The sequence below is a fragment of the Sturnus vulgaris genome, chromosome 4, assembly GCF_052056855.1.
Source record: "Sturnus vulgaris isolate bStuVul1 chromosome 4, bStuVul1.hap1, whole genome shotgun sequence".
Lineage (NCBI taxonomy): Eukaryota > Metazoa > Chordata > Aves > Passeriformes > Sturnidae > Sturnus > Sturnus vulgaris.
The window spans coordinates 63,868,725-63,895,801 of record NC_142246.1 but is presented as its reverse complement, the minus strand read 5'-3'; the positions used below and the strand labels follow the sequence as shown (position 1 = coordinate 63,895,801).

At 38.6% G+C, this 27,077-nt stretch overlaps 1 protein-coding gene across 6 annotated transcripts in view; it reads right to left on the bottom strand.

Annotated features, from left to right (window-relative positions):
* Positions 1-27,077, bottom strand: part of INPP4B (inositol polyphosphate-4-phosphatase type II B) — a 294,269-nt gene that overhangs the window by 238,251 nt on the left and 28,941 nt on the right. The window contains exon 1 of one of the 6 annotated variants that reach the window (XM_088164138.1): positions 16,268-16,298. The exons of 1 other annotated variant lie outside the window; for it this stretch is intronic. In XM_088164138.1, coding sequence (XP_088020264.1) covers positions 16,268-16,279 — 12 coding nt within the window. In that variant the 5' untranslated portion in view covers positions 16,280-16,298. Of the gene's footprint in view, positions 1-16,267; positions 16,299-27,077 lie in introns of those variants that run through there. 4 more of the 6 variants (XM_088164136.1, XM_088164135.1, XM_088164134.1 and 1 more) reach the window with 4 other exon arrangements.

Here is a 27,077-nt window from a genome sequence, read left to right as displayed (position 1 = left end):
CAAGACTCAATACCAGGCCTTTTTTTTCTAGCTATACAATTCTAAAAGTCACTTCTGACTTTAGCAGTATAAGCTCCTAACTTTAAATGGGAAAAGTCTTCATATATCTGAAAAGCAGACAGTGATATTTTAGTTTTCCCATACAAATGGAAAGAGGTATAGAAAGTCTAATTTAGAGATCTTAAGCTGACATCAGCAAGATGTCATAATTCCAGTGAAAAGGTATTCTGACCTTGGTATGAAATTACAGTGTAAATTTTCAGGACTGCCCTAGAAGAGAACAGTCACCATTTAGGTATGCCTAGCACCAGGAAAAAAAACAAAAAACAAAACTATCATCTTGTTTCAGGGATGAGAACTCCATTTTTCACAAGGAGAAACAGGAATAACAACATTAAAATGCTGGAATGCAGAATTCAGTGCAAAACTTCCTTGTCTTTAGTGAATTTTTCCACAAAGCAGAGAGACAGAAGAGGTAGATAAAGCAATAAATCTGTTAGAGCAGGATCACCCAGAAAATTCTTATTCATAATAACCAGAGATGAAGATCATGGAAGCACAGTTTAAAGCAGAATTTCTAGCATGCCTAAGCACACTTTTGTTGGTTAGAGTTTTTAGCCTGTAATGTTTACATACAAATCATGCTGCTTCCATCGTAGGAGCAAGAGCTTGCTTTCAGGTTATGGTTCCCTACACAGAGAGCAGGGAACAATGTTTTAAAATGTGTAACCACAAATACCCGGCTTAAGGACACAGCTGAGCAGTGAAATAATCCTTATAAAGGCACTTTCAACTTTGAGCTTTACACTCAAACATTATCGCCTTCTAAAAGGAAGGTGGGGAATAGGGCATATAATTAAAAAATAACTGAGTATGCAATTAAGAAATCAGGTAACAAATTAATTATAGTTGTACCCCGTGCTTAATTTACCTACTTTATATAAATTAAATCATGTGCTCAAAACTTCTTTTGAGAAAACAGAAGAACATTCCTTCATTCAACAAAAAAGTACATTTAAAATACTGTAGAATGGAGCTGAAGACATTCAAATTAGCTTTCACGTAGGCAAAAAAAAAAAAACAACTGGATTTCTTGTTATTCGTGTGATAGCTAAAGAGACATCTTGGAAGAATATTTCCAGTTCCTTTAAAGTTTTGGAAGAAGAAAAAATCATTAGTAGACCAGACATTTATCCAACTTATTTCTATCACCAAGTAGAAATAAACTGCAAACATTTCCCCACAAACTATATTAAGTCTGAACTAAATTCTGTGAAATGCGAAAATAGTGACATGAAGCTAAAAGCATAGGCTGTTCACAGATTCAACAAAAAAATATTTGTGTCAACTATGGAACTGGAGCATGAGGGAGCACAGACATTCAAAAATCAGACTCTCCATGAATAAAATCAAACTTAAAAGGCAAACAACACATTCCTGTCAATAATATCGTTGATCCTGGTCTCATGTCACTTTAAGAGTTCGTTCAACTCGGCTGAACACCAAAATAATGTATCACCGAATAAAAAAAAAAGACAGAATAATGAATAAGATATGAAAGTTCATCCTACCTTTTTGTTTGCAATTTTATCAGGAGCAGGAAGGGGCAGGCACAAGGGAACATGACCTATTGCTTCACACAGTAAAAAGACCTGTTAGCCCCCACAGAGACATTCAGAACATTTCAGATACCAATCTACTTCAAAGTGGATCCACACCAGCATGTGACCCCTTGTAATGAAAAAGTAGTCAGACTAAACCTACCAATACAGAGAGAAATACAATATACCATTGGAACAGAATGGGCCATCTGCACACCTTTTGGAGTTATTATATGCAATCTTTCTGAAGTTTAGCATTAGATCAATCCATGTAATAGTCTAAAGCAAGCAAGCAGGTTGGTAACTACCTGTATAATCAGAACAAGTAAAGTTTTTCAGGTGAAATATAAAGCTTTTGTGTCTGTCTTCAACAACCACATTTAACTCATGTCAGAGCAGACAGGAAGGTACAGAAATTCTGAACTCCCGGTGCCTTTTTTAAACCACAGAATTCCAGATTGCAAGGGACCCAAAGGATCATCAGGTCCAACCTTTCCAGGCAAAAGCACCATCTAGACTAGATGGTTCAGCAACCTGCCCAGCTGAATTTTAAATGTGTCCAGATTTGAAGACCACTTCCTTGGGGACATTATTCAACAAATTGATCTCATTGTGAAAATTCTCCTTTTGTGCCTAGTAGCCATCTCCCCAGGAATAACTTGTACCCATTAGTTTTCTTCTTTTCCATGTGACTCCTTGTAAAAAAAAGGGGTCTTCTCTGCAGCCATGTACTAGAATGTGAGGACAGTCTCCACTAAGCACATCACTAAAACCTGTCCTAAGCACCACATCTACACAGCATCCCTGGAGGCATTTAGAAGTTATCTCCACCATCTCCCTGGGCAGCCTGTTCCAATGCTGGACAATCCTTTAAGTGATTAAGTTTTCCCTAATATCCAATCTAAACCTCCCCTGGCAGAACTCGAGGCCTTTTCTCTTATTCTACCACTTCTCACATGCAATTTTCTCCAATTACCGAGCATTTAAAATAATTCTCTAAAGGTTTTAGTGGTAATGTATATGAAAACATTATTTTCTCTTCAATTCACATCTTTTTAAGTAGGCTAAACACCTAAGTCTTAATAGTGACTGTTTAAGTATTAATTATTTTTATGCCACAGGAATTCTCTGTGTCCTAGTTTCCCAGCACAGTTCTCAACCATAAAATTATTTCAAAGCATTAATTTTATAACTTAGAGAACAGACGTGATATTTTCCCGACATATAAGTTAACTGAAATGAGTGAAGCACAACTTGTTTCCACCAGCACCAGAAAAAGCTTAAGATCCCACCTTTTCAACACAACCATACTGTGATCACTGGTGACCACAGAAAGATTCCAAGACAAAACACAGCAAGCACCAGTACTTTAAAATCATTTTTAAAACTTGAAATGGGTCTTTAAAGGGTTCAAAGGGTCAATGTTGGCACCATGGATCAGAAAAGAATGATGGATAGAAACAAACACAAAACTCAGGCAACACACAAGTACTTCCCACACACCTGACCAAAGCTGCTGTGCAGCTAAATAAAGACAAGTGCAGAAGCATTTAAGAATACTCTAAACAATAATTTGACTTCTAGTAGATGCCATGTGTCCAGCATTCCAGATATCAGTCCAAATTCCTTCAAATCTATATCAAATTTCCCAAATAGAACAGTATTGTCTGTACATATAAAAAGAGGAAAGATACACCAGAAAAATCTATATAAAACTCTACTGCTTCCTCTCATCTTATTGTCTCTCTTGACCTATTTTCATTTCTTAAAAAAAGTTTGCATTTCCTTCTTGCTGCATGTATCCCAAAGAATTCATCCGTTTAATTAATTTGCTTTGCTCAAGATGGTCATACATGGTATTAAACCCATGCTCAGCAAAGTGGAAGCTATCAAAGCTTTGATAAAACCCAGACCAAGTAACACTGATTACCAGACTACTTATCAGAAACTCCTCCTCAAACACAGAAAACTCATCAGTAAAAATTGATGATGCGCTCTATTTATTTCTCTAAAATGCCAAACAGGTTGCCTCACTGAATCCCATTATTATCTTGGACTATGCTGACATTAATCCTCAAAATGTCCCATTACAGTTCAAGTGCTTATTCAAGCTATGTACCTAGGACATATCCATAAAAATCAAAGACTGTCAGCTAAAAGCAGTTCCACCAACTCATTTTGAAATGTTGGTGTGTTCCTGGCTATTGAAATTTTTATTTAATTATTTTCTCCTTCTATTTCAACTGTGTAGCACCTCAACAAACCTACAGCATCCAAATAACTCCTACAAAAAAGCAGTAGTGCTGCATCCCATCATCTCTACTCCAATGAAATGAAACCACCTGTGGTGGGTAGGACATAGGAGCTTGCCACTCACATGCTATGCTGCACTAGTATCTGCAATGCACTTACCAGAAATAGAATTAATTGCAATTCTCTAAAGAGCTGATCCATTAGCACTCATGTATAAGGCTGTGAGAAAAAGGAGACATCAGGGCTAATGCTCAGGCATCTCTCATGGGAATACTTCAGAATTTTTTTATGTTAGGAAGGCTTTTATATCCTTCTGAAACAGTACATAGATATCTTTTTTTTGTTTCAGGAGCTTTTGAGTTCCACGTTTGTTCTAGTCTCAAATATTGCTCTAAAGAAAAGGTCAATGGCAAAAGTCTACAGACATATTCAATAACAGGCAGGCATTTCAAAGAGTGAGGGTAGCCAAAGTATAAGAACTTAAGTAAGCCTAAAAGCCAGATGCACAGGATTAAAAAAAAACCCAAAACAACAACAAGCCAACACACACAAAAACAATAACCAAAACCCATGCAAAATAAAAACACTACCAAAAAACCTACTAAGATGCTAACACTGAATAAAAAAATTTGGATAAAAAATAATAGAAAAATAAAATCACCTACAAGACCACATAACCAAACTCTCCCAAACCAAGCAATTGTTTAAATGTATAAGATCTGCCAGTCTCATTCTTTCTACAAAGGAAAATAGCACATGTATGATTTCAGCTACAGCCAGTTTTCCCCATCTTTCACTTCTGAACTTTACTAGATAGCAAGAAAAACGCTCTAAGTATGCCAGTTTTTGACTAATCTAAATAACAAATTCAGTGTCAAAAATTTAACTTACCCTAAAAAGGTAAAGTTTGATTAATATCCTGGCCAATCCTTGCCTGTGGCTAATATTACTTATCTTCTACAAGTAGGCACATAGTAGCAGATTTCAAATCTTTCTATTGAGGAACTCCACTGTGCTGGACTAATGGGTGGAACTTCTAATACAGAGTAAAATAAAAGAAATTTATAAAAATAATAGGAAGGTAAAGAGTTAACAGGCTTTGTAGAAGTCACATGTCACAAACTTGGCAGAATCATCAGAATGGAGTAGCATTCATTAACTTTCTTTTTAAAAGTGTTTACAAGGTCCTTGGCAAATTGCTTGGAAAAATTACACTGCAAAAACGCAAAAGGCAAATATCTTCTATTAATAGATGCCCAGATACAACAATGTGTAGAGCAAGGTGATAACAGAAGGCAGAACTAAAGGCTCTCTGTATCCCCACCGAGTGATCAAATATTAAATTAAATTCGGTGTTGATAAGTGCAAACTGTACACATTTGTTGAAGCACGACCACTTTTATAACACTGGACTTAAAATTAGCTCTCAGCACTCAGCAAATAAGTTCTGGTGGCACTGTGGAGAATTCAGCTCACTTCTCAGGGCTGGTCAGAAAAAGAATGGGAATAGTAAATAGTGCTCAGTGGAGATACTGAACGAGAGGGCACCATTTTGCCCTTAACAGTCAATAGCTCCTGATATCCCAAATGCGAGGGTAGGATTGTACTACAGCCTTTCTTATAAATCACAGGTATTCAACTTCTTTGGGGGAAAAATGAAAATCTCAGAGTGAGAGATGGGTAAAAAACTCAGCCTTTTTCTTCTTGCCACAACCAGGTGCCTGAAGCATGGATGCTCCTCAGTGCTGATCTCCCCTGTTTCATGATATCCCTGTGCTGGTGCCAAGAGGACTCCAAGAGCTTACCCTTCATCCCTACAGCACCCAGACCATGGCATCTGTGTTACAGCTGGGCCCTGGAGAGGAGTAAAACAACTTCTCCCTAAGGCACCTTCGCCAGCCACAAAACACATCCTGTGCCAACACCTCTCCGAAAAGGACACGGACACAACAAAACGACCCTTTATGCTTCACTTCCTGAAGAGCCAAAGGGTATGGTAGGCTGGACCCCCATCCCCCTGAGATCAGACCTCTGAGGTGCAAGCACTAGAGCTAGTCAGGATCACTGCAGCACCCTGAAATACACGTGTGTGTACATGCACAGCCCCCTTGTGCCAAACACAACCTGCACTCGGGAGTGCACGGTGGGGAAAGCCTGAAATCTTTAATGGTCCATGGGACTCCACCCACGAGTTGCTTGGGCCGGCTGCCATCACTCACTCTGCAGCTGCAAGATGTCTCTAGCTGTACATAGACTCCTTTGGCATCCCCTCCTCGCTCATCAAAGTCTAAACCGAGGTTAATCAGCAGCCCCTGGATTCAAAATCCTGCTTTAGGCCAAGAATAAAAGTGAGTTTTGCCCGCACTGAATTACTTCAGTAGAGTATTTTTCCTTAGGATTAGTTAACATTAATGTAAGATGTTCATTTGGCTGGTAACCTAAAACTATTATGTGAGGAGATTGCTGCTGCCATCTACTGACAGCTTGCCTTATAAACAAAATTTAAAGCCATTTAAACAGAGGTTAGACTCTGAAGTGAGACAAATTGGTGCAACTGTGCATACACAGACTGGCAGCCAATCTACACTATCCATACAACAGAATAACCAAACACAAATAATATTTCATATCGGGCCCAGCTCACTTTCAGTGAAGGAAGAGTTTAACAACAGTATCCTCACAGACTAGTTTACTGCCTTAAACAGAAAAAATCTGATGCAAGCCATAATTTTTTTGAGGTGGCTTATTTTCTTTGCTTGTTTTTAAATAGAAACCCCCACATTTTATTTAAAACTTTTCTCTGATTACTAATGACTCAGCAATACACTAATGTAGGCATACTATTGCCAAGATCAATGTCTAACTCTTTCACAGAATATTCTCTTGGAGTAATATCCAGTTCAGACTAAACACAGTCAAAAGGGGCAGTTTTGGGCTTGGTTTGATGTGGTTTTGTTTTCCTAAGGGGTCCTTCACTGGCAGGCATTGTGGAGTGAAACAGTTTCAGAGGCCAAGAAGCTCTTCCAGCTACAGTCAATACCAACTTCAAAACACAAACTACAGTGTTTGCATGATTCTCTTCAGTGCAGACCCATGCAGTCATCTCTCAATACAGCATGTTAATAGACAAATAATCCCAGTGTTTCTCCATCCCAAGGATTCTTTCATGTGTTAAAAGCTAATATTTAATGAGAAATAGCAAGTATTTCACTTGCCATCTACTCAGTTATAGACTGCTACACTCTGGGACTTGTGCACAGCACTTCAAAGCTTTTCTTGTCTCCAATACAGCTACCGGGTTTTCTCTAACCCAAACCAGACAGCTATTAGAGTTCTCTCTAAAAACCATAGCCTGCATTTCGAGAACTGCCACGCAAATCCCCCAAAACAGCACAGTATGGAAGCTAATTGAGTCTTGATCTTGTAAATTTATCTCAAATAGTGAATGCACACTCATTCCCAGGACTCTCTGCAGTCACATGAGAAGTTGTTCAACAAAAACATCTGACAGACCCCACACTCAGAAACTCCACAGAGCAGCACCAAATCCAGTAAGAGCCACTGAACTGAGACAGAACCACATGGGGATGCTCAGTAACCTTTTGTTAAATACAGTAATCTACACAATTATCTAGTGCAAATGAGACTAATACTTGATTACCATCAATTATGTAATTGTAACACATACAGTTCTATCCTTTACACAATTATAATACACCGATTGCTGCAGGGATAGCAGAGAACACAACAAATTTTTAAAAATTAAACTGAGTTAATTCTATTAGATAACACTTAGAAATTCAGGGATTTGCTCAGATTAAAAGTTTATATTTATCACCCAAGGGTTTATGAATGCAGGCCAGGGATCACAGGACCTTATGATATTAACCACTGACAGATACAGAACACAGATGATAAACAAGAAAGCTAAAGAATTTATACACCACAGACATGTAAACCTACATCAGTCTATACAGGAGACAATTAACATTAAATAAAAACATTGTGAATTTCTGGCAGGCATTATAGCAAAGATGATTTGCAAAGGCAGAACTTTGGGGAAGATAATGAGATTACACTTTTTATTAAGTGTTTTGTTTTGATAGTTCCTTGCTGGTTTGACAGATCTATGGGCACATTTGTTATGCACTGGACACCGCTCAGAACCAGAATTTCAAAGAAAACTTCAGGAAAGAACAAGAATGGTACTGGAGACTCAAAAAAAATCTTCACAGTGAAAACAAAAAGCTTACAAAAGGAAGGACACAATCCAATGCGAAGGAGAGAGTGATGGTCAAAAAAAAAAAAAAAAGAAAAGGAAAACTGAGGAAAATTGGTTTTGCAAGAGATCTAATGCATAGAAATAGAACCAAATGTCTTCTTTACCAAGAGCAGGAGAAGGATATTTCAGAAAATGAAAATTAGATTGTCCCAATCCAGACTTCCAGCTGATACAGAGTGGGAAAGAGCTGTCTATCTTTAAAATAATCTGTACAACACAGATAGCCAGAACCAAATAGTTAAAAACACATCCCTGTTGAAAGCAATGCTAAAAATTATATGAACAGCAGGAAGAGAAGTGATGCTTGCTTCAGCCATCAAACCCAAGGGGAGAAAGAATTTGACAGAAAAGATTAAACAGCTGTTTGATTCCCACTGAAATTGAATTCAGGGCTAAATGCAAAGGAAGAGGTCTCTGAAAGGCAAGATGAAAGCACAGTTTGGACAAACAGGTGTTGAGGCAGGTCTAGATGCAACTTAGCACTGAAGAATATTCGGTTTGAAGTTACATTTTCTCATATATGCTTTGACTCTAGGTACAGCACAGCATTAATCCCTCAAAAGAATAAAATCAATGGAAGAAGCTGAGAATGTCTGTTGCTTCCAACACCAGCTCACCCTCTGACTGTGGCTCCTTTTTCCCCTAGTCAGTCACACAAACAAGAGATGCTTCTTAGCTCTCATTTAGAAGAGTTTATTCAGTGATTAGTAAATGATTGTTCTGTCAAGTGCAAGGAATAGCAACAGGACCAGGGAGGATTCCGGGGTGGAAATGCAATGGAGAACACCATAAACTTCAGATATCAAACCATATAGCTGGCACAACTGGGGAAGCAGGCAGGTCAAGGACAGGCAAGCACAAAAGAGGAAGGAGTAAAGCCTCTTACACCATGAAAAAGCTAAAAGGAAAGGAAGGCATGGAACAAGTTAAGCAAGAGACGAAAGACAGAGGAAAACCAGGAGACAGAATGGGTTATGTAAGTGAGAACACACTACAGGAAAGGTCTGACTCCAACAGCAGTGGAAGGGAAGAGAGGGCTTTACTACATGGAGAACAAGTCAGTCATATCTGGAGAGGGGAAGGAGAAGCAGCAAGAAAATGGAGGGAATCAGATGGCAAAAGGGCAGCAAGGCTTGCCAGGATCCTGTTAAGAAGGGAAATGGAGAGATGTAAAGTCCTTCAGTTCATAGTAAAAATAGGAGCAATTGATTATTCTCATTCTTCAATGGTTATAAATTGCATTTTCAAGTACTGTTGGAATGCAGACTGAAGCAACAATCAGCACACAGACCTTAGTGATCCTGCACAGATCCCTGGGAACAAAATCCCAGTGTGCCCTTGCTACCCCAAGGAGAGGTGGCCTTCTGCTGTCACAGGGCTTTGCATTGGCATTATATACATTGTGCTCAGCAGGGCTGTAAGGCTGGAGTTGACAGCATCCAGGGTTATCTGCACAGCATTCTCCCAATCCAAAATGGCTAAAACCATCATGAAACCTTGAACAAAAAAAAGCCTATTTAAATTAAGGCATGCAAAAATATAAGCATTCAAAAATGCCTTCTCAGTCTAAGATAAGGGGGAGCAAAATTGATTCTTTAAAAAAGACCAAACATTAGTAAGGGACTTCAAACATATATGAGTTCTCACAGTCCTGCATGACTGCAGTAACAGGAAAATACCTAACCCTAACTCAGATCCAGAGCCCACATGGCAACACAACCAAATTCGAGTTCTTCACTAGATATTTACATATTTCTGGATAGCTATAAATCCATATGCACTTGTATATTGTTACATACCCAGCATTCCAACAGTAAGAGGACAACTCACATCCCAGGCAGAAGCACAGGCAACACTGGGGCTGAGAGCACTCAAACACACTGGGACTGCTGAACCATGAAGGGGTGATAAGGCTTTCAGACCCACCTCCAGCACAATTTTGTAATTTTTCCACTCTTCTCCATCTAGCACACTTCCTACTGCAAACCAAAATCTTACCAACATAGCAACAACATATTTCATTGAAACTTATGGACATGGACTCACTTACCTGCTCCTCAGCTTGCAGAACGTGCTCATAACTAATATCATGCATGTAGTTTATAGCCAGAGAAAAACCACATTGAGCAATGACATTCAATCCCAAAGCTATGCTACATTGTGCAGCAGCACTTATTCAGCTGCTCAGTCTTTAAACTGACACAGAGCATGCTCTAGAAAATTAAAATCACTGCTGAAAAATGGTTTATAATAAGTACATCCTTAGCCAGAAGAGACACTTTTATTTCAAGATGCCCTGGAGAGATCACTGACTTACAGAATGCTAAACCACACACACACAGAGAAACTTCATATTCTTGCAGATCAGAAAAGACTCTGCAGCTTCAATATGTATAAAGCAGTCTCATTCTGTAAGAATATTTTAAAAATATCAAATTGGAGAGAAAAAAACTAAAACTCTACAGCTACGAAATGATGAAAATACATTGTGCATGCCTGCCTGATGCAGATAAGATTCTATGATACATTCACACATTTTTATGGCAGAACTCACATACAAATATGCCATGAAAACCTGAATAATATTTTCTCAGCTGCATTACAATGTAATTCACATCTGAAATTCAGGAGTATGTTATTATTCTATTATTTCTACCTTGCATGTGGTTCTCTGGTTATTAATTTATGAGTCAATCTGAAATCTTACTTTCAGGCTTTTTTGCCAACTGTTAAGAACACATTACACCTGTGATAAATGCTGGAACAACGTAATTTATGTTAAACTTCCATATACATTACAGGAAAGCTTGTTTTTATTGACAGCATAAACATTCAGACTTGCTCTTTAAACTCGTCTACAAAATCTCAAGCCCAACAATGCACTTGGTTTAATAAAACTTCATTCATTGCAAGAGGACTCTCAATATATTCACCACCCTTTACATAATTCTCTCTGGCATTAGGTGTATTACAGCATTCTAATTTCCATCTGTGTAGTTAAGTCCATGGACTGGCTCTGGCCAATATAAGTCCCTTGGTTCTAAGGGGTCAGGAAAAAAAATGGATTTACTACAGTATGAATGTGCCATACAAGTTTGCTACCATAACATTGTTTAGATCACAGGCAAAAAAAAAAAAGGACACATTTAAAGTTTTGTGTGAAATATGACTTCTAATGCAAGATACTTGCAGCAGTCATAGTAACTTGTATTTTCATTTTCAATACTGTCATCTGTAAACTCAACTTTTTTCTATGTGATAATTTTTAAAAATCAATCCATCACTAAAATCTTGAAAGACAATTTTCCTACACAAAAGTAGAATGAGTTTATTGAGCTGGTGCATGAACAAACTAACCTGACAGACTGGAATGATTACCTCCACAGGATCATTAAACCACAAGCTATGCAAGATTTACACGATGTACACTAATGATTCTCCTAGAGAACCCACTACAGACCATTGATCAATAATCAATTTTTAAATAAATTCCTAAATACATATTCAAAAATAAGCAGAAATGTCAACATGTTTACTCAATAGAACATAATGGGCCCTCTGGAACTATTACTGAGGTGTAAAAACATAATTGTACTTTTTAGTGTTTCTTTTTTGTGGCTAGATTGCAAAGTAATTTACAAATCTGCTTATGTCTCAATACTACTATTTGGAAATATTAGGATATAGGGAAATGAACCATAGATGGGTTAGGTAGGTCTTTCTTTACATTACTAGCAATGACTCCAACTTGACACACACATCATAAAAACAGTTTAGGCTGAAATCCAACCCTGAATTGGCATAAGAATTAAGCAACTGAAAAAGACCAAAGTTATATGTTTAATCCTTTAGTGGAAAGAAAAACATAAAATTATTCTGAAGAACCTATGAACTGAAAACAAAAGGAAATGAAACAGCATGGCAAAAATATGTTTTCTTGCTTTTTGTTGGTTTATGTTGGGTGTTTTCCTCAAGAAAACTATTGCTATCAATTGTGATCTGCAATTAAAACAAAAAGGAGTACACAATATTGCAATCCTCAAAGAGATCCAAGATTTCTAAACAAAAGTACCCTCCTACACTAATAAAAAAAGGCACATAAATAAATAAATATTTATTATACACACGAGCAACTGTGTATAATAATAACTAGCAATATTCTCTCAGTATCCCACTCAAGTTCTGAGAGAAAGTACCTCCCAGGCTGGAACTGAGTATAAACTAAGTATATAACCCACTTGTCAAATACTTTAGGTGAGCCACAAATTTGCCAAGTTCCACATTAAGTATGTTGGAGTGGGATCCATAAGAATTGGTCCAAGGTTAGCACAAGGTCCAACTCCTCTCTGGAAGCCCTGTCACATACCAGGTTCCCCAGCCCAGTCACACTGCTGACCACTTCATGGAGCCCCATTCCCAACTCTGCGTTCAAAAGCAGCATACACTGAGTGTGTTCATAGGATGCAAAGGCACACCTGTCACTTCCTGGGACGTGGACACAAAGCCCACACACAACTCCAAGGTTTGAGGATTTCACATACAAAGGTATTAGCAAAGGTCAGGCTACCACCCATCCATCTCCTCTATAACTGCCTTTTCTTAGCAGGGCAAGAAAATAAAACTTAAATGCTAATGGTTAAGATGAAGATAGGGAGGTTACTTGCCAATAACCATCACAGGCAAAGCAGGTTCAACCCAGGGATAATGAATTTGTTTATGCTAATTAAAATAGACCTGGACAGTAAGAAACAAAGACAAGAACTAAAACAGCTTCCTCCAATCCCCTTCTTCCCAAGGTACAGCTTCACACTCCTTCATTCTCAACTACTTAACCTCCCTGTCCACACCTCCTAAGTGGCACAGGGGAGATCAGGAATGGGGTTACAGTCAGTCCATAACAGTTCCTCTCTGCCACTCCTCCCTCCTCATGCTTTTCCCTGCTCCAGCATGAAGTCCCTCCTAAGGCATGCAGATATCAAAGATCTGCTCCAGTGTGGGTCCTCTCCATGGGCTACAGCTCCTTTCAAAAGGACCAGCTCCAATATGGACTGGCCATGGGCCACACATCACTCAGAGTATATCTGCACACCCCTGCGTGGTCTCCTCCACCTGCAGCAGAGTCTCTGCTTCTCTGACTTTGCAGAGCTATTTCTCACACTTGCTTTCCTAAATATGTCTTCCTAATACATCACTGCTATTACTTGGCTACCTACAACCAATGGTAGGGAACAGATTAGGGGGGAAATAAATACAACAAAAGGACCCCCTACCTACCCACACTACACAAAACCACACTGAAGTCTACAAAAGAAAAGTTTCACCAACAGCAGCAAATGCTGGGTTGTGCCTCAGCTCAAAATAACTAACTGCACTGCTAGACCAAAGAAAATAAATGTCCTTAAGGTGCCTAATGCTTTATTGTCCTGCATCTAAATATGAAAAAGTGGAAGAATGAACCACATTTTCTCCCTACACTGAAAATTTATTCTCACACTACTTAAGATTTACAGCACAGATAAGTTGGGAGGCATTCTTTGCAATTTCATAGAGAAGATTCTTCTTACCTAAGTAGCATAATTTACGAGCATCTGAACTAAAATGAGTCTGCCATTAAACTATAAATATTTGTATATACAGACATGCACGTGCCCCTGAGAGCAGCTAACAAATAGTAGCAAATCAGTCTTTGCTTCATGGCAGTGACTTCCAGACTTAATTGTTCAGCATTCAGATGATCTTCCAAAACATCCAAGTTACTGTTCTTCCATGTCAAGCCATAAGCCAAGTCAGATTCCAAAAACAAAAATATGGACATAGATTCATTAGGGCTGTTTGGGACATAGCTTTCACACACTGCATTAGCAGCCTACTGAAACCTTTGCTAATTCAAGCAAAGAGTGGAAAACTGGCAACCATGCTTGTTAAGATGCTTAATATATTTTATTATAAGACTACTTTTTGTTTTTATACTGGCAAACTAGCTTTCAAAATTTAAACTATGATTTCATATGTCAACAGTCTGTTTTAGATGGGAAACCTATTCATTTCTAGGATGATATAAGAAGAAAAAAAAATCTAGGGTGCACTCCCTTCTGTCTTCACAGCACACAAATTGCTTTGGTTTTACTTAGTATGCCTATAAATTACATCTTTTGAAACATGGTTATGAGATTCAAGAGAGATTTGTCTTTGTCAAAGAAGCCATCCTTTATAGTACCCAACAGACGAAGCCCCTGAAAGTGACTGTTTTACAAATTCCTGGGATATAAGCTGACTAGGAAGTGCTACATCATTTAGTTTGATCCATTGTAAGACATTGCCCTTTAATCACTCAGTGGTCCCTGTACTAAGTCTGGTACCTTGTGACATTTTAAAACTAAGCACCTGCTATATCTAACCACACTTGGGTTTCACTGCCCAATCATTCTCTAATCAGATTCATTTGTCTGGCTTCCATTTCTAAGTTTCTCTCTTATTGTGATCTCCCTAATTAAACAAAGTACCTGATAAAATCACCGTTTGAAAACACTGACATTAATCATATCACTAGTCTTTTCATAAGCTAAAATTTGTCAAATCTCCTGGTTGCTTGCATAACTTCGGAAAATTTTGCAAACTTGTTTAAATCTAAGAAACCAGATAAAGTTAGTTTTCTAGCACTGACCTGGATGTAGGGTGAAAAATCACTCACCTATTTAACTGGTTTCATCAAACTGCAGCATTTCAAGGGGAATCCCCATTTATTTCCTGCAAGCCTAAATCATTTCAGCAACAAGCCATTAATTTGTGTCTCACTCCCCAAGTTTCTCAATATGCAGCTTTAAATTTCAAAAGCCTAAGTGGACCTAGCAGCTGATTTCCACAAAACTCACCCACTCCTTTCTTCACTGTTGCAAAGTTGATCAAAACACTTCTTTAAACTGTTTCCCAAAAATGCCAAGGCTCACATGAAAATAGGGCGGTTGGAGGAATGTGGAGTAGAAGAGAGCAGTTTGAAATTTCAAAGTCCTTCACTAAAAACTTCTGCAAGTCACACAGCAGAACGATAATGTCTGAAACTGTGACAAGGAGGCGGCCATGAACTTGCTGTCACCTACATTAAACTTGTCAGACCATTTACCATGCAGGGGAATGCAGCTGGATGAAACTCAAGCCAGAGAACCCCTTACATCCTACTGTCTCCTTTTGTTTGCAAACACAAAAGTCTCACAGGCTCCTGAATGGTGCTTTGAAAGCAAACACTGCTTTAAAAATGTACCATATGTGCACATTCATCACTATATTAAGATAAGCCACATATATATCACATTGAAAAATCTTTCCAGCAAAATACAATCTGCCCAGCAGGGCAATCATTTCCTTCCAAGTGCTGGTCCATATAGTAGAAAAATATCCTGGAAGCCAATTATGAAGTACTTACTGTTAACAGGTGAGCTTCCCAAGCAGCACAATATCCCCAATTCTTTGCAATCCAGTGCTATTTTCAGGCAACTACGGAAGCATGTCCATAGTATCAGACAGAAAAGGAGGAGAAAGGGCAATTCCACACTCAGTGCTTGTTCATTGCAGAAGATGAGTGGCCTCAACTCCTAATAAAGCCAATGACAGATGAGGGCACTCAGCAGCTCGTGCAAGGCTTCCCACTGCATGTCAGGGTCAGAGCCTATTTGAACAGCCCCTTCACATTAGTGATATAATTGCCTTTTACAACAAAAGAGGAGAAAATACCATTCTTTATAACAGATTTAGTTATAAAATCAAAAGAAAAAAAACGCTAGTCAGGGTCTGAAATTGCATCTTGAACGTTGCCACAACGCCTCATTTAGCTGTGAGATTTCACTTTCATTATTCCAGTGGATTTGGTGGAGTAGTTCTGGATTTAGACCTAAGTTATGATCAGATCCTGGGCATAGACTATTTATGATTCAGCTAAGGGATGTTGATATCATGAAGAATAGCCAGCGTTACAGACAGCAAACAATGGATTTTTTCATTTCCACTCTTCTAATAATAGTGATTTATATTTTTTGTCCCTAAAAGCACAATGCCAATATAGCTATCATTAAAAAGGATTACTCAAGTTCTCACGTTAGACTAGCACATCCAGAAAAGCAGTAGGAAAATGCATTACCTTATTTTTCATTAGAAAAAGCAGATTTCCTTTCAGCCAGCACCATCTCTCCCTCGGTTCTGCATGCAAAGAGGTAAGAGATTAATAAAAACAACCTTTTGTCTTCACACATTAAATGCTTCTCCAAAAGGTGAATTAGTTATAAAGGTCAGAAAAGAAAATCATTATCAACCAAAACAAGACAGCTTAACTCAGTGGCTGCCTATGTTAGATGTCAAATAACTTCCCAGAAGGTTTCTTCTACTCTGCAGCTGGGAGCACTGGTGGCTACAGCACACCCTCAACACTTTTCTCAGCTTTTCTTCCTCTTCCTCACATGGAAGCAGAAACAGGCACTTTAGCATGGAACACCTTTTCTTCTCACCATTTCAGGAGATCAAAACTGATCCATGTTAAAACAGAAAAACATTCACTATTAAACATATTAGAACATGCTAATCTGAATTTACAATTATCAAAGAAAAGAGGAGTAAAATGAGGCCTAAATATTTACAGCCACTTTGCTATTTTGCTACACTTTTAACAAGTGCTCAACCAGTGGGAATAACATCTTTTTGTTTATTTATGTGTCTATATCTTTATAGACACATTCAGGCATGTAAAAAACCTTTTGAGAATGGGGAATGTTTCACAACTTCACGGTCAGTGAGTGGGTCAAAAAACTTTGAAAGATTATTTTAAATATTACATTACTTTTCTTTTTAAAAATACACTTGTAAGTATATGAGTAGATGCATATAGATACATAACATACATATACACAGATAGAAATATCACAGACAAATGTGATCTCTTTAGAGACCACTTCTTAAAAGAGGAAGAAATATTTTTACCCAAGATGTATTATTTTACATTTTTTGAGGGGACACATGAAACGCTGTACCTCCAGACAGGGGCCAGCCTGGAATTGCTGGGGAGCTGAAAGGACAGCTGTACCTTAAGGTCATGTTATTCTACAGCTGCCTCTGAGGAACCCTTGTATTTCCCTAAGCTAGCCACCACTAAATTCATTATACTAAGGAGAATGATGTCTTGATGCAGTAAATAAATAACATTCTCTTTTTCTCTTGATAATTGCAATGAAGATATTTCAATAGGCAACATTTGAAAAACAGAGTACCACTTTTCCCACAAGGAAATGGGAGGTTTATACTTAGGGGCACTGGGACTTAGAATAACTGTGTTCAGCAATAACTTAGGGGGTTTTCTTAGAAAAAGAACTGAAGTTCCTAAATCTTTTCAGACCTACTAGTGCAAGGACAATACAGAAAATAACGTAACATAAATCGATGCATATCTACCAACTGAAAACTTAAAGTTATCAGATCCAAGTATGTAGCTTTAGAGTACAAGTACAGGATGCTGCTAAGACTAAATTCCATCTCCCAGAACCCTGTGGGCACCAGAAGGAAGGAATCACATTCACACTGCAGCTTTTTCAGATAAAAGATATTTTTCTATAGGATTGGGAAAGTCATTACCTTGTATGTGCAAAAAAAATAATCAAGTCCAAAGATTAGTCAGACTAACAGGGACAAACCTATCAGTGAACAGGACACACAGTGACCAACTTGCCCTGACAGAAAGGACCCTTCTTCTCCAGGGGTCATAATATGATTGCTGGGAGCCACAAGGATTTACTAGGAACATCAATGCAATAGGGACATCATGCATAGCTCCTTAAACACTTTCCTACAACCCACCACTGACCATGGCATGGATAGCCCACAATACCAGGCTACAGAAATGTTTGGCATCTCTCCAGTAAATATAAGGTTTTTAACAGCATTAGCAGTAGCAGCACTCAATATAATAAGTGATGGAAAATTCAAAAACATTCACAAAACATGAGATATCAGCCAGGTAGGGCTCGATATGGCACCTACAATGAGTACACGAGGTTCCTCACCAGGTTTGCTTACCCTAAGGCAGACAGAAGTGAATGCTTCCTAAAGCCTCCTGCCCAGGAAGTTTGCTGCACACTCCACAGGAAATTGTGGTTAATTATCATTAGAAAATGCATGCTGTGGTTTTACCAGGGCATGAATTAAATATCCTGAAAATACGGCACAGAAGTTGCTCAGCCCCTTATAACTGAGTCTGTGCTGGGTTTCAGCTTGTTTGGTTTTTCTTCTAATAGAATAAAAGTAAATACAATCACAATGAAGATCAACTGGGACAAGTGAAGATAAAACATTTGCTGTTACTGAAATTATTGTGTTAGGACTGATTTTACCACTAAACATGAGCTATTTTCTAACAGCTACTGAGGGAATAGACATTTATTCAAGCTTACTGGAAATTGAAAGACATTTAAAATATGGTCATAAAAGCCTGAAGAAACCTGCAGAGGAGGTGTAAAGCGGGTCATGGAAAATCTAGACTGATAAAAGAACACAGTCTTTAGAGATGGGAGGAGTAAATTCTGAGGAACTGGATATCCAATTTTTAAAACATGGCAACCAGTAACTGGTGACTAGCAGTTACTAGCAGAGAAAAAACAGTCTTTGTTCACGGGGAAAAAAAATAATGTTAAGGACTTAGTACTGTTTCTCAGGTATATGACAAGGGCAACTTGAGCAAACTAATTTCATTATTTACAAAGGTATTTAGTGCCAATCAAGCCCCAGTAATGAAGAAAACAAAAAAGTGAGGTGCATGTGGTTAGTGAAACCAAGCTAACAACTGCAGAAAGCATACACAGCAACCAGGAATAGTTTTCAGTGCAAGTCATTTTACTTATTTTTTTCCATAGGATTGGGAAAGTCAATAGCTTTCAGTGCAAGCCATTTTTACCTAATTTCTCATCCCTGACCACTCTGCAAATCTTCATTTTTCCTTCCTTGTCAAAACAACCTGATGGGCACCTGGCCAGCAATGCCAGATCTTGGGCATTGAATCTCATGGGGCTGCCAGGGAAGAGGATGAAGAGTAAGGGATGGAGGGGAACAATGATGGTGCCACTAAATCTCTTTGAAGCTGAGCAAAATCTAGACAGCAGATGTGAAGGTCAGCTCAAAACGTTAAAAAACTAAAGAAGATGCCATTGTTTATTGTGGTTTCCATTCTACTGGATGGACTCCAAAACTATTTTCTTTTCATAACATGTGAGCAGTGTAAGTAACAGGGGAAAACACCCAAGGTCACTGAGGTAACCCCTCATATTTCTTAAGAAAAATTTATTTCTTTTCAGTCACTCTAGAATTTCATGCGGAAGCTGTAACTTTATGCAGTACTTCTACAGTTAATTAATACCACTAAAATATATATTTTGGCTATAGACACATAAATCACTAGAAAGCTCAAATATACAGTTAGGGGCAAGTGGAAGATTGCCTTGTATTTCTCTCTCCTTCACAGGAACAACAGCTCTAACAAAATACCAAGCGTTAACTATAAAAGTCCACTATTCTAACAGTTTTCAGTTCTTTTGGAACATTTTCTTCTATGGATACAGAGAATGTTTCTCTCCTCCTCCAACCATAAAAAACAAACAAACAAACTATAAAAAAAAACAAAAACAAAACCCACCACCCCAAAAAAACCCAACCCGACAGCTTTTTATTTCTTGGAACTATATATACGGAACTTAATGAAAAAATTATACTTGGCACATATCAGGTAATCTTGGTTTCTTTCTCAAAAATCTCTCCTCTGTTTATTGGAAATTATTTTAACATTAAGTCCCATAGGAATTTTGACCACTGGATATTTGAAAACAAATATTTTTGTCCAGATTGCTGCAAGGATAAGAAACTAACGCCAGAAAAGAAGTTCTAGAGATCTTCCTTTTAATCCACACAATATTCTATATTTTTAATATCCAACACTTATGTAAATGCCTTTCTCATAAAAAGAATTCTTGGTATGACCCTTATACAATCAAGAAGGTGGAGCCTGTCAGTCAGATTTTAATAATCCTATGCAGACTAAGAAAAAAACCAAAGCTGCCCAATCCTCAGTGAATGGGCTTCAGAAAGCAGTTTCAGTCTCTAAATCAGAAGCCTTTATTCTTCAGAGAGCAACACTGACATCTTTTACTGGAGGAGAACTACAACTTCTAACAACTCCTGATCCAGTCCCTCTCAATTGTTGAGCTGTAGGAGAAGCTACATCTGCATTGTATCTATCTTTCTGTGGGCCCTTTCATTCCTACTTTGACCTTGACATTCACTTTCTGTTTGAGTTTATCCCTCAAGCAATGGTCACTGCTGTGTCCTGTAATTTCCAATAGCCATACCACAGCCAATTCCAGCAGCTCTGTATCACTGAAAGCAAACCAAACTTCACTATTACTTTGTACATGTGAAAAATAGCCAAGGCAAAAATACAATGTTCTGAAGACATCTCTAAGTAATTCTACAGAACTGGCACAGAGCTGAAAGCTCTCGAGTTTCCCTTCCATTATCAAATAGCCTGGCAAGCAAGGACGAGAATATGTGTAAGCAATCCCAACATTTATCTAAGCAGTAGAAGGTACAGCTCCAACTTTTCTGTTCATTTCCACACATACACACCCTCTTTTTTTGTTTTCCCTTAAGCATCAGCAGCTATACTTCTTTTATCCCATCTTCATAATCTTCTTGAAATAACCTCATAAGTTTGCAGTCATCTCAAAACCTGACATACAATTTCCAGCACAAGGATGCTGTTGTGCCCAAAATGAACTACCAGAGGCTCCACCATGCAGGTGCAGCTGGCTGCCAATGTTTTTCAAATTGACAGACTACAGCTGTGCAAAGATGACTCACACAGCACTCACAAATAGGATATTTATCATACACTGTAATCCTATACTGTGAGCATATTCAGCACTGAAGACCAAATCCATCCAAAGGCCCTGGATGGGTCGCATGACACATGAAATCCAGCCACAACAGACCCTTGAAAAAGGAACTTTGGAACTGGCAGTGCATGCATTCCTACCAGCCTCCATATGCTGAATGGAATTAATTCTTCATTTTGCTTTACAGCCACAGACTGTATTTTTAAAAACACAGAGTCTTTGCAATAGACCTATTTGCTTTTCAAGATCAACAACAAAGTTTGGCAAGCTAAACAATTTCTGTTGTCTCCAACTGTGCACTCTTTTGGTTTGGCAGGCTCCCTCTTAGATTTCTTGCACACCTTGCACACAGCTCATTGGTACCCTTCCTGTTTCAGAGAAAAATGTTCTAGAAATCCAAAAACAACCAACCTCCTTATTGGTTTGTGAGCCAATCAGTTCCAGTCCTTTTTATAAACACCTCGTAAATCTATCCTAAATAGCATCTTCATCTACTTAGTTATTCTTGACTGCTTCAATCTCTAAGTAGCATAAAGAAAATCAGAACCTATGAGTCTGGTCCTAGATGAAAAAGCCTTAAAAACTGCCAATAACTGAATAAAACCTGAGTTATCAAAGCAAATGAAGGTTACTGGCTAAACTAATTATGCTTAAATGCAGTAATTATTATAATGCACAGACAGCTATACTCCCACATAGAACTGCAAAACACAGAAGGTCAGGAGATGAGACAAGTTGTAAACTGCTATTAAGAACGCATTTGCTTTCTAGCAAAGGAAAAACAATGCCAGGTAAACAGAACACACCAGGCTTCTGGAAAGACTATTAAAAGGAATAAAGAAGTTCCAGGAGGAGATGTGCATATTGATTTTGTTATTTTCCCTTCCAGGGGAGATGGTACACACTTTGCACTCATCTATCAGTCAAGTAGTAACAGCCTAGAATTCCTTCTATCACATCTGTGCACCAATTGCTCTGCATAGGAGCCATAAGATGTAAATCATGGGGGACAGTAAGAGCAGGACACAGCAGTAAAACCCTTGAGACAGCACACTTTGGTACAGATCAGCCAGCACCTGATGGAAATGCAAGGCAGCAGGGCCAGCAGTTCCACAGCAATAATAATCAAGGTGCCTGTTCCCTGGAAGTTTGCCACAGAAGCTAAACTAATCTGACAGGGTCTGAAGAGTATTCAGACCTAAAACATGTAGGAAATCCTGGGATTCAAACTTGAATTTAACTTACAGACTCAATGACCATCCAAAGGCTATCACAACAATAAAATTAAAGGTAAACAACCCCAAAGGACATGTCTGTCTTCAGGTGCAGGACTGGGTCTCCTTGAAGGACCAGAAAGACTTTCTAGCTCAATAATGCACTTCCCTTCCGTCTCCATTTCAGACTAAAACTGTCAGTCAGGGAAACTACTTAGTCATATAAGTTCCTTTAAATGTTTGTCCTAGATAATTTCTTTCCTAGCAGGAACTCAGATAGAAAAGATATTATCTTCAGTTATTTAATACCAGTGGTTCAAGAGACAGGCATTATTTAATGCTCATGGTAAGAGACAGAGGCATGCTGAGCCCAGAGTCCTTCTCAACATTCTTCTGCACACAATCACCACAGCCATAATTTATAAACAAACTGGACCAGTCAATTACTTTGTGAGTGGCCAGGAGAGAAAGAGGTGGAGGAGTTTATGTCCTTGGAAGCAATAATTTTAGAACAGATGACTACTTTGACAGCTCATAGACCACAAAATTTATCAAGTTCTCTGCTGGATGTCCCCTGTCTCCCTGCATTTGAAGTTAGAGTTTTCATGAACACTTTCAATGGACAGGGTAAAATCAGAATTATTTTATATATGTGACACAGAAAAAGAGCTGCAGCATACATTAACTGTAGCACCAGCCTTGAAGTTGCACATCTCTGATTAGCATAATGACAAAAAAGTACATTTTGGATCACTTGAAGAGATGCAAACCCACCTCTTATCTTTAACATAAATATTAAAAGTCAAAAAACCCAGTAGCATATTCGAGTAAATGTAAAAAATACAAGCATTTTTTATCACGTAAAACCAGCACAAAACTGACTTCAGCATTTAAGGCTAACATGAATAACAGCTACCCATAGAAAAGCTTGCAACTCTTTCACCCTGCAGAGCAGCTACTAAAGCATATTTTATTAGTTTTGGACAACCACCACACTGCACCTGTCCAAAGCAGGAATTGCAGAAGGTCACTACTGCAGGAACAAAAGGGAGTAATCATCTTCATGGCTGCATGGACTACAACACTTTCAGCACAGTCTTTTAGATTCCAAGTTTTCTTACAGGTCATAAGCCCAGATCAACATCAAATCAGTGCATAATACCTTGTAGCTTTCATTAGTACTGCATATAATCCTAGATATTTTGGTAAAGTGCTAAAATACACGCTTTTTAATACTGCGATCTTCTAAACCTCTGAAGCAAAGTCAATAAAATTGACTGCCCAATTTCACTAGTTTAGCTATTTCAAAAAGAAAAACACCAGAACTCACACTTTCAAGTCCTCAGAGACTCTACCAAATACATTCTTAATTCCCATTCTCTTCCTTTGAAAAGGTACAATATTTTTAGTTCACATCATTTTGCATTAAGAACTTCTTTAATCTTTGCAACACATAGCACAGGAAACAGCCTTCAAAATGAATGCTGCAAAATTAGTCCATAATTTTGTCTTCAAAAATGATATTCTTTTTAAGCAAAGAGATATTGCTGATTCCTCATAGTGTCTCTTAATTAGGTCATAAAATATAAATAACACATTATGCTCCCCCATTAAAACTCTCCATTCTATCCCTGATCCCTGCACATTGAAATAAAACTCTAGGTTTTCTGCCTTGGACTAAGGAAACAAGGGTACAAGGCAGAGTCAGCAAAAAGAATTAATACATGGCAGGAGTTTCAAATAGATATATGGATATATGCAAGTAAAAAAAATTCAAAAATATGTATTTAAACCTTTTATTTAATCTTTAACCTTAAAAATCATTAACAGCTGATCAGCAGGGAAGAAAAGTCTTGGCTGATATATGTTCAGGGATTTCATTCCAAAGAAGGTTTCAGAGATCTGCACAGGCAACCTTAATATTAAGGGGGAAAACAGTAGAAAAAATTTATCTTAGGAAAAAAAAAAAAAATCTTCTCTTTAGGTTTGGGTTCTTCTTTTTTCCTCACTGAAGAAAGACAGGCAAGACCTAAATACCAAGTATCACTAAGTACTAGGCTATCTACAGAAGATATCTATTGGCATTACAAAGTTATTCATGCCTTTCTATATCAAGTTTAAGATGCTTATCAGCTGGCTGCATGCAGTCAAGCTAACTGATTATACCCAGGGAAAATTTCAGCTTCTTCCTAGCTGCTCAGTCTCCTCACTTTGTCTCCTGGCTGTCTTATTTCCTTCCAGCAAGGTCAAAGCTAGGGCTGATGAAATAAGGTTTGTAGTTTTTTCACTTATACTTTGGTAGGCTGAAAATACTACAGCAATCTATTTGAACAGATTATCGTCCTTAACTAGCTCAAATGTTTCTTCCTACAATGTATCAGCCATGGTGCCTTTCAAAAATAATTAGAATCAAAAAATTACATGCCTGCAATATTCAGCAAGTTAATAAGTCATGTCATTTCCTAGGACAGCCTTTACTGAGCATTGAAAACAATTTTGCATAGAATGAAAATACATAGAAAAAAAGGTAACAAACATTAAATAATGATCCATTTTCACAATAAAACCAGCGGTTATTTCAGTTGTATTTTGTGCTGAATCACACATACCCATATCATAATAACTTTATCTTCTCTAAGTTTTCAGTTCAGTCACCCTTACCTCACTGTGCCCTGAAAATATTTTATGAGCTCCAGCTGACATGGCAATCCTTAACCAGAACCAGAATTCTTCCAAGGAATGCATGACCTGGCATTGGTGTAATCGTGTACCACATAAACCAACCAGTACCCTCATCTGCTATCACTGCCATTTGCAAGTCCCTTTTTAAAAGTCTTAAGCCAAAAAAGACCTTAAAACCAAAGCACCTCCTCAGAAAAAAAAGGCACTTAGAGGTGAGCTATTCTATTTGGAGACAGATAATGAAAAATTAAATGCTGGCTTGCCTTGAAGGTATTCCCTTCAGCTGAAAAAAGTAGCAACCATGCAGAACAGCTCTGTCTTCCCTTCAGCTGACAGATTTCCCAGTCAAGCAAACTCTTAAATGATTCATGTAGCTTCCCAGCATTCATTCCCAGATCACATTCAGACGTGATCTTTCTGGGGAAGGGAAAAAAAAAATATTGCCTTTTGTTTCCTCGAAAAGGGGTAATACAAATAAGCACTTAGAACTAACAGATATCACCTGACACACCCACTGAACGATGTACTTCCAGCGACTGATACTGAGCCAGCTGAAGACCTGTCCTGTGAGAAGGAAGTCATTTATCTCTTGTGGGAGTTGTCCCGGGTGGTTTTAGTGCACCACGCTAGGCAGAGATTGAGCAAGAATTTACTGCTTTGCTCAGCACAGCCACCGCACTGTGACACCAAGTGTTCCGAGCGCAACTTCCCTCGGGCTGCACCCGAGCAGCCCTGACCCGACACAGGTGCAGCTCCCGGGAAAGGAAGCTCTCCTTCCCCACAGCAGCACCGGAGCTGATGGAGCCACAGCCAGCTCGAGGAACTGACCTCGATGAAAACCGAGCCAAGCTGATCTGCCTGGCTGCAGAAATGCCAGTGCACCCAACACAGAGGGTAAAAGTGTGCCCCCACAGGTAATCCTTCTGCAGAGGAGCTCAGATGGGTCAGCTTAGGATGATTGCCTAAGTGCAGCCTTACAACAACAACAACTCCCATATGAAGGACCTCAAGCATAGTCCTCATTCCAGAAGATTCTGGCAAATTCTGTAGTAATTATTGCAAGATGGACACGACCAGCACCAACATCAGTCTTTTAATAAAATCTTTTCATGCCTTCTCTCAGTGGACTTCTTTCCAGGTAACTTTGACTCCTTTCCTCACAGGCAGCTCCACACAGCACTGACTTCTCTCCACAAGTTCCCTTCTTCCTTCTGCATGACTGGCTAGACCCAAACCTGTCCCTTACCCAGCTGCCTAACCCTGTCTGTCCCTCACACAGCATCTTCTTACCTTGTCTGTCCCTTGCAAGGCCACATGTCCCTTCCTCCCCACAGCACAGCCAGCACACTCCATCCCAAACTGCAGCAGCTTCCAATTCTAACTTACTCTCAGCTAGCTGACCCATTCTTTTATAACCCCCATCCTCATTGGGCAGGCAAGGCTGTCTCCACTTCTCTGCAATCAGTACAGCTGCAATTCATTGAGGAAAATTGCCTTCTGCTGTTACTATCTACAACTATTCTACTAACCGATCTTCCCACAAAATTCAAATTAATCCATGAACTTGACTCAAATTTCCAACTATACTTTCAAGCAACACTGCCTATACTCCTCCTTCTCCCATGTCTGCACAGCCACAGACATGCTGTAGCACTGGCTATAACTCTCTCTTGGGCCAGCCATAAACTGTGTTATGGACATGAATTGCCTTCTAGAGCACTTGAAAACAAATACTAGAAGGTTAAGCCAGTCTTTCAAAAGCCTATTCAAAAGTGACTGCACAAACTAATGTTTCAAGACATCCGCTACATGCAAACAACTGTGCAGACAAGTTCAGCCACTATTGTGACCCCGTGGGTTCAGAGCAAGTGGAGCTCGGCTAAATATTAGCATTTCAGTCACTACTTAGCTACAAATTTATTTGCACAGCACATTTCTTTCTCTAATCTCCAGGAATGAAAACACACGAACCTGTAAGCTGCCATTTCAAATAAAACAAAACAAAAATCCCAAGTAAATGAGAGTGGCACAAGTCAATTCACCTGGAGCTCCTATTCACAAATGAGCAGTAAAACCAGGCTGGGGCAGGCAGTTTGCTGGGAAAAACAGATCCCTTAGAGAAATGAAT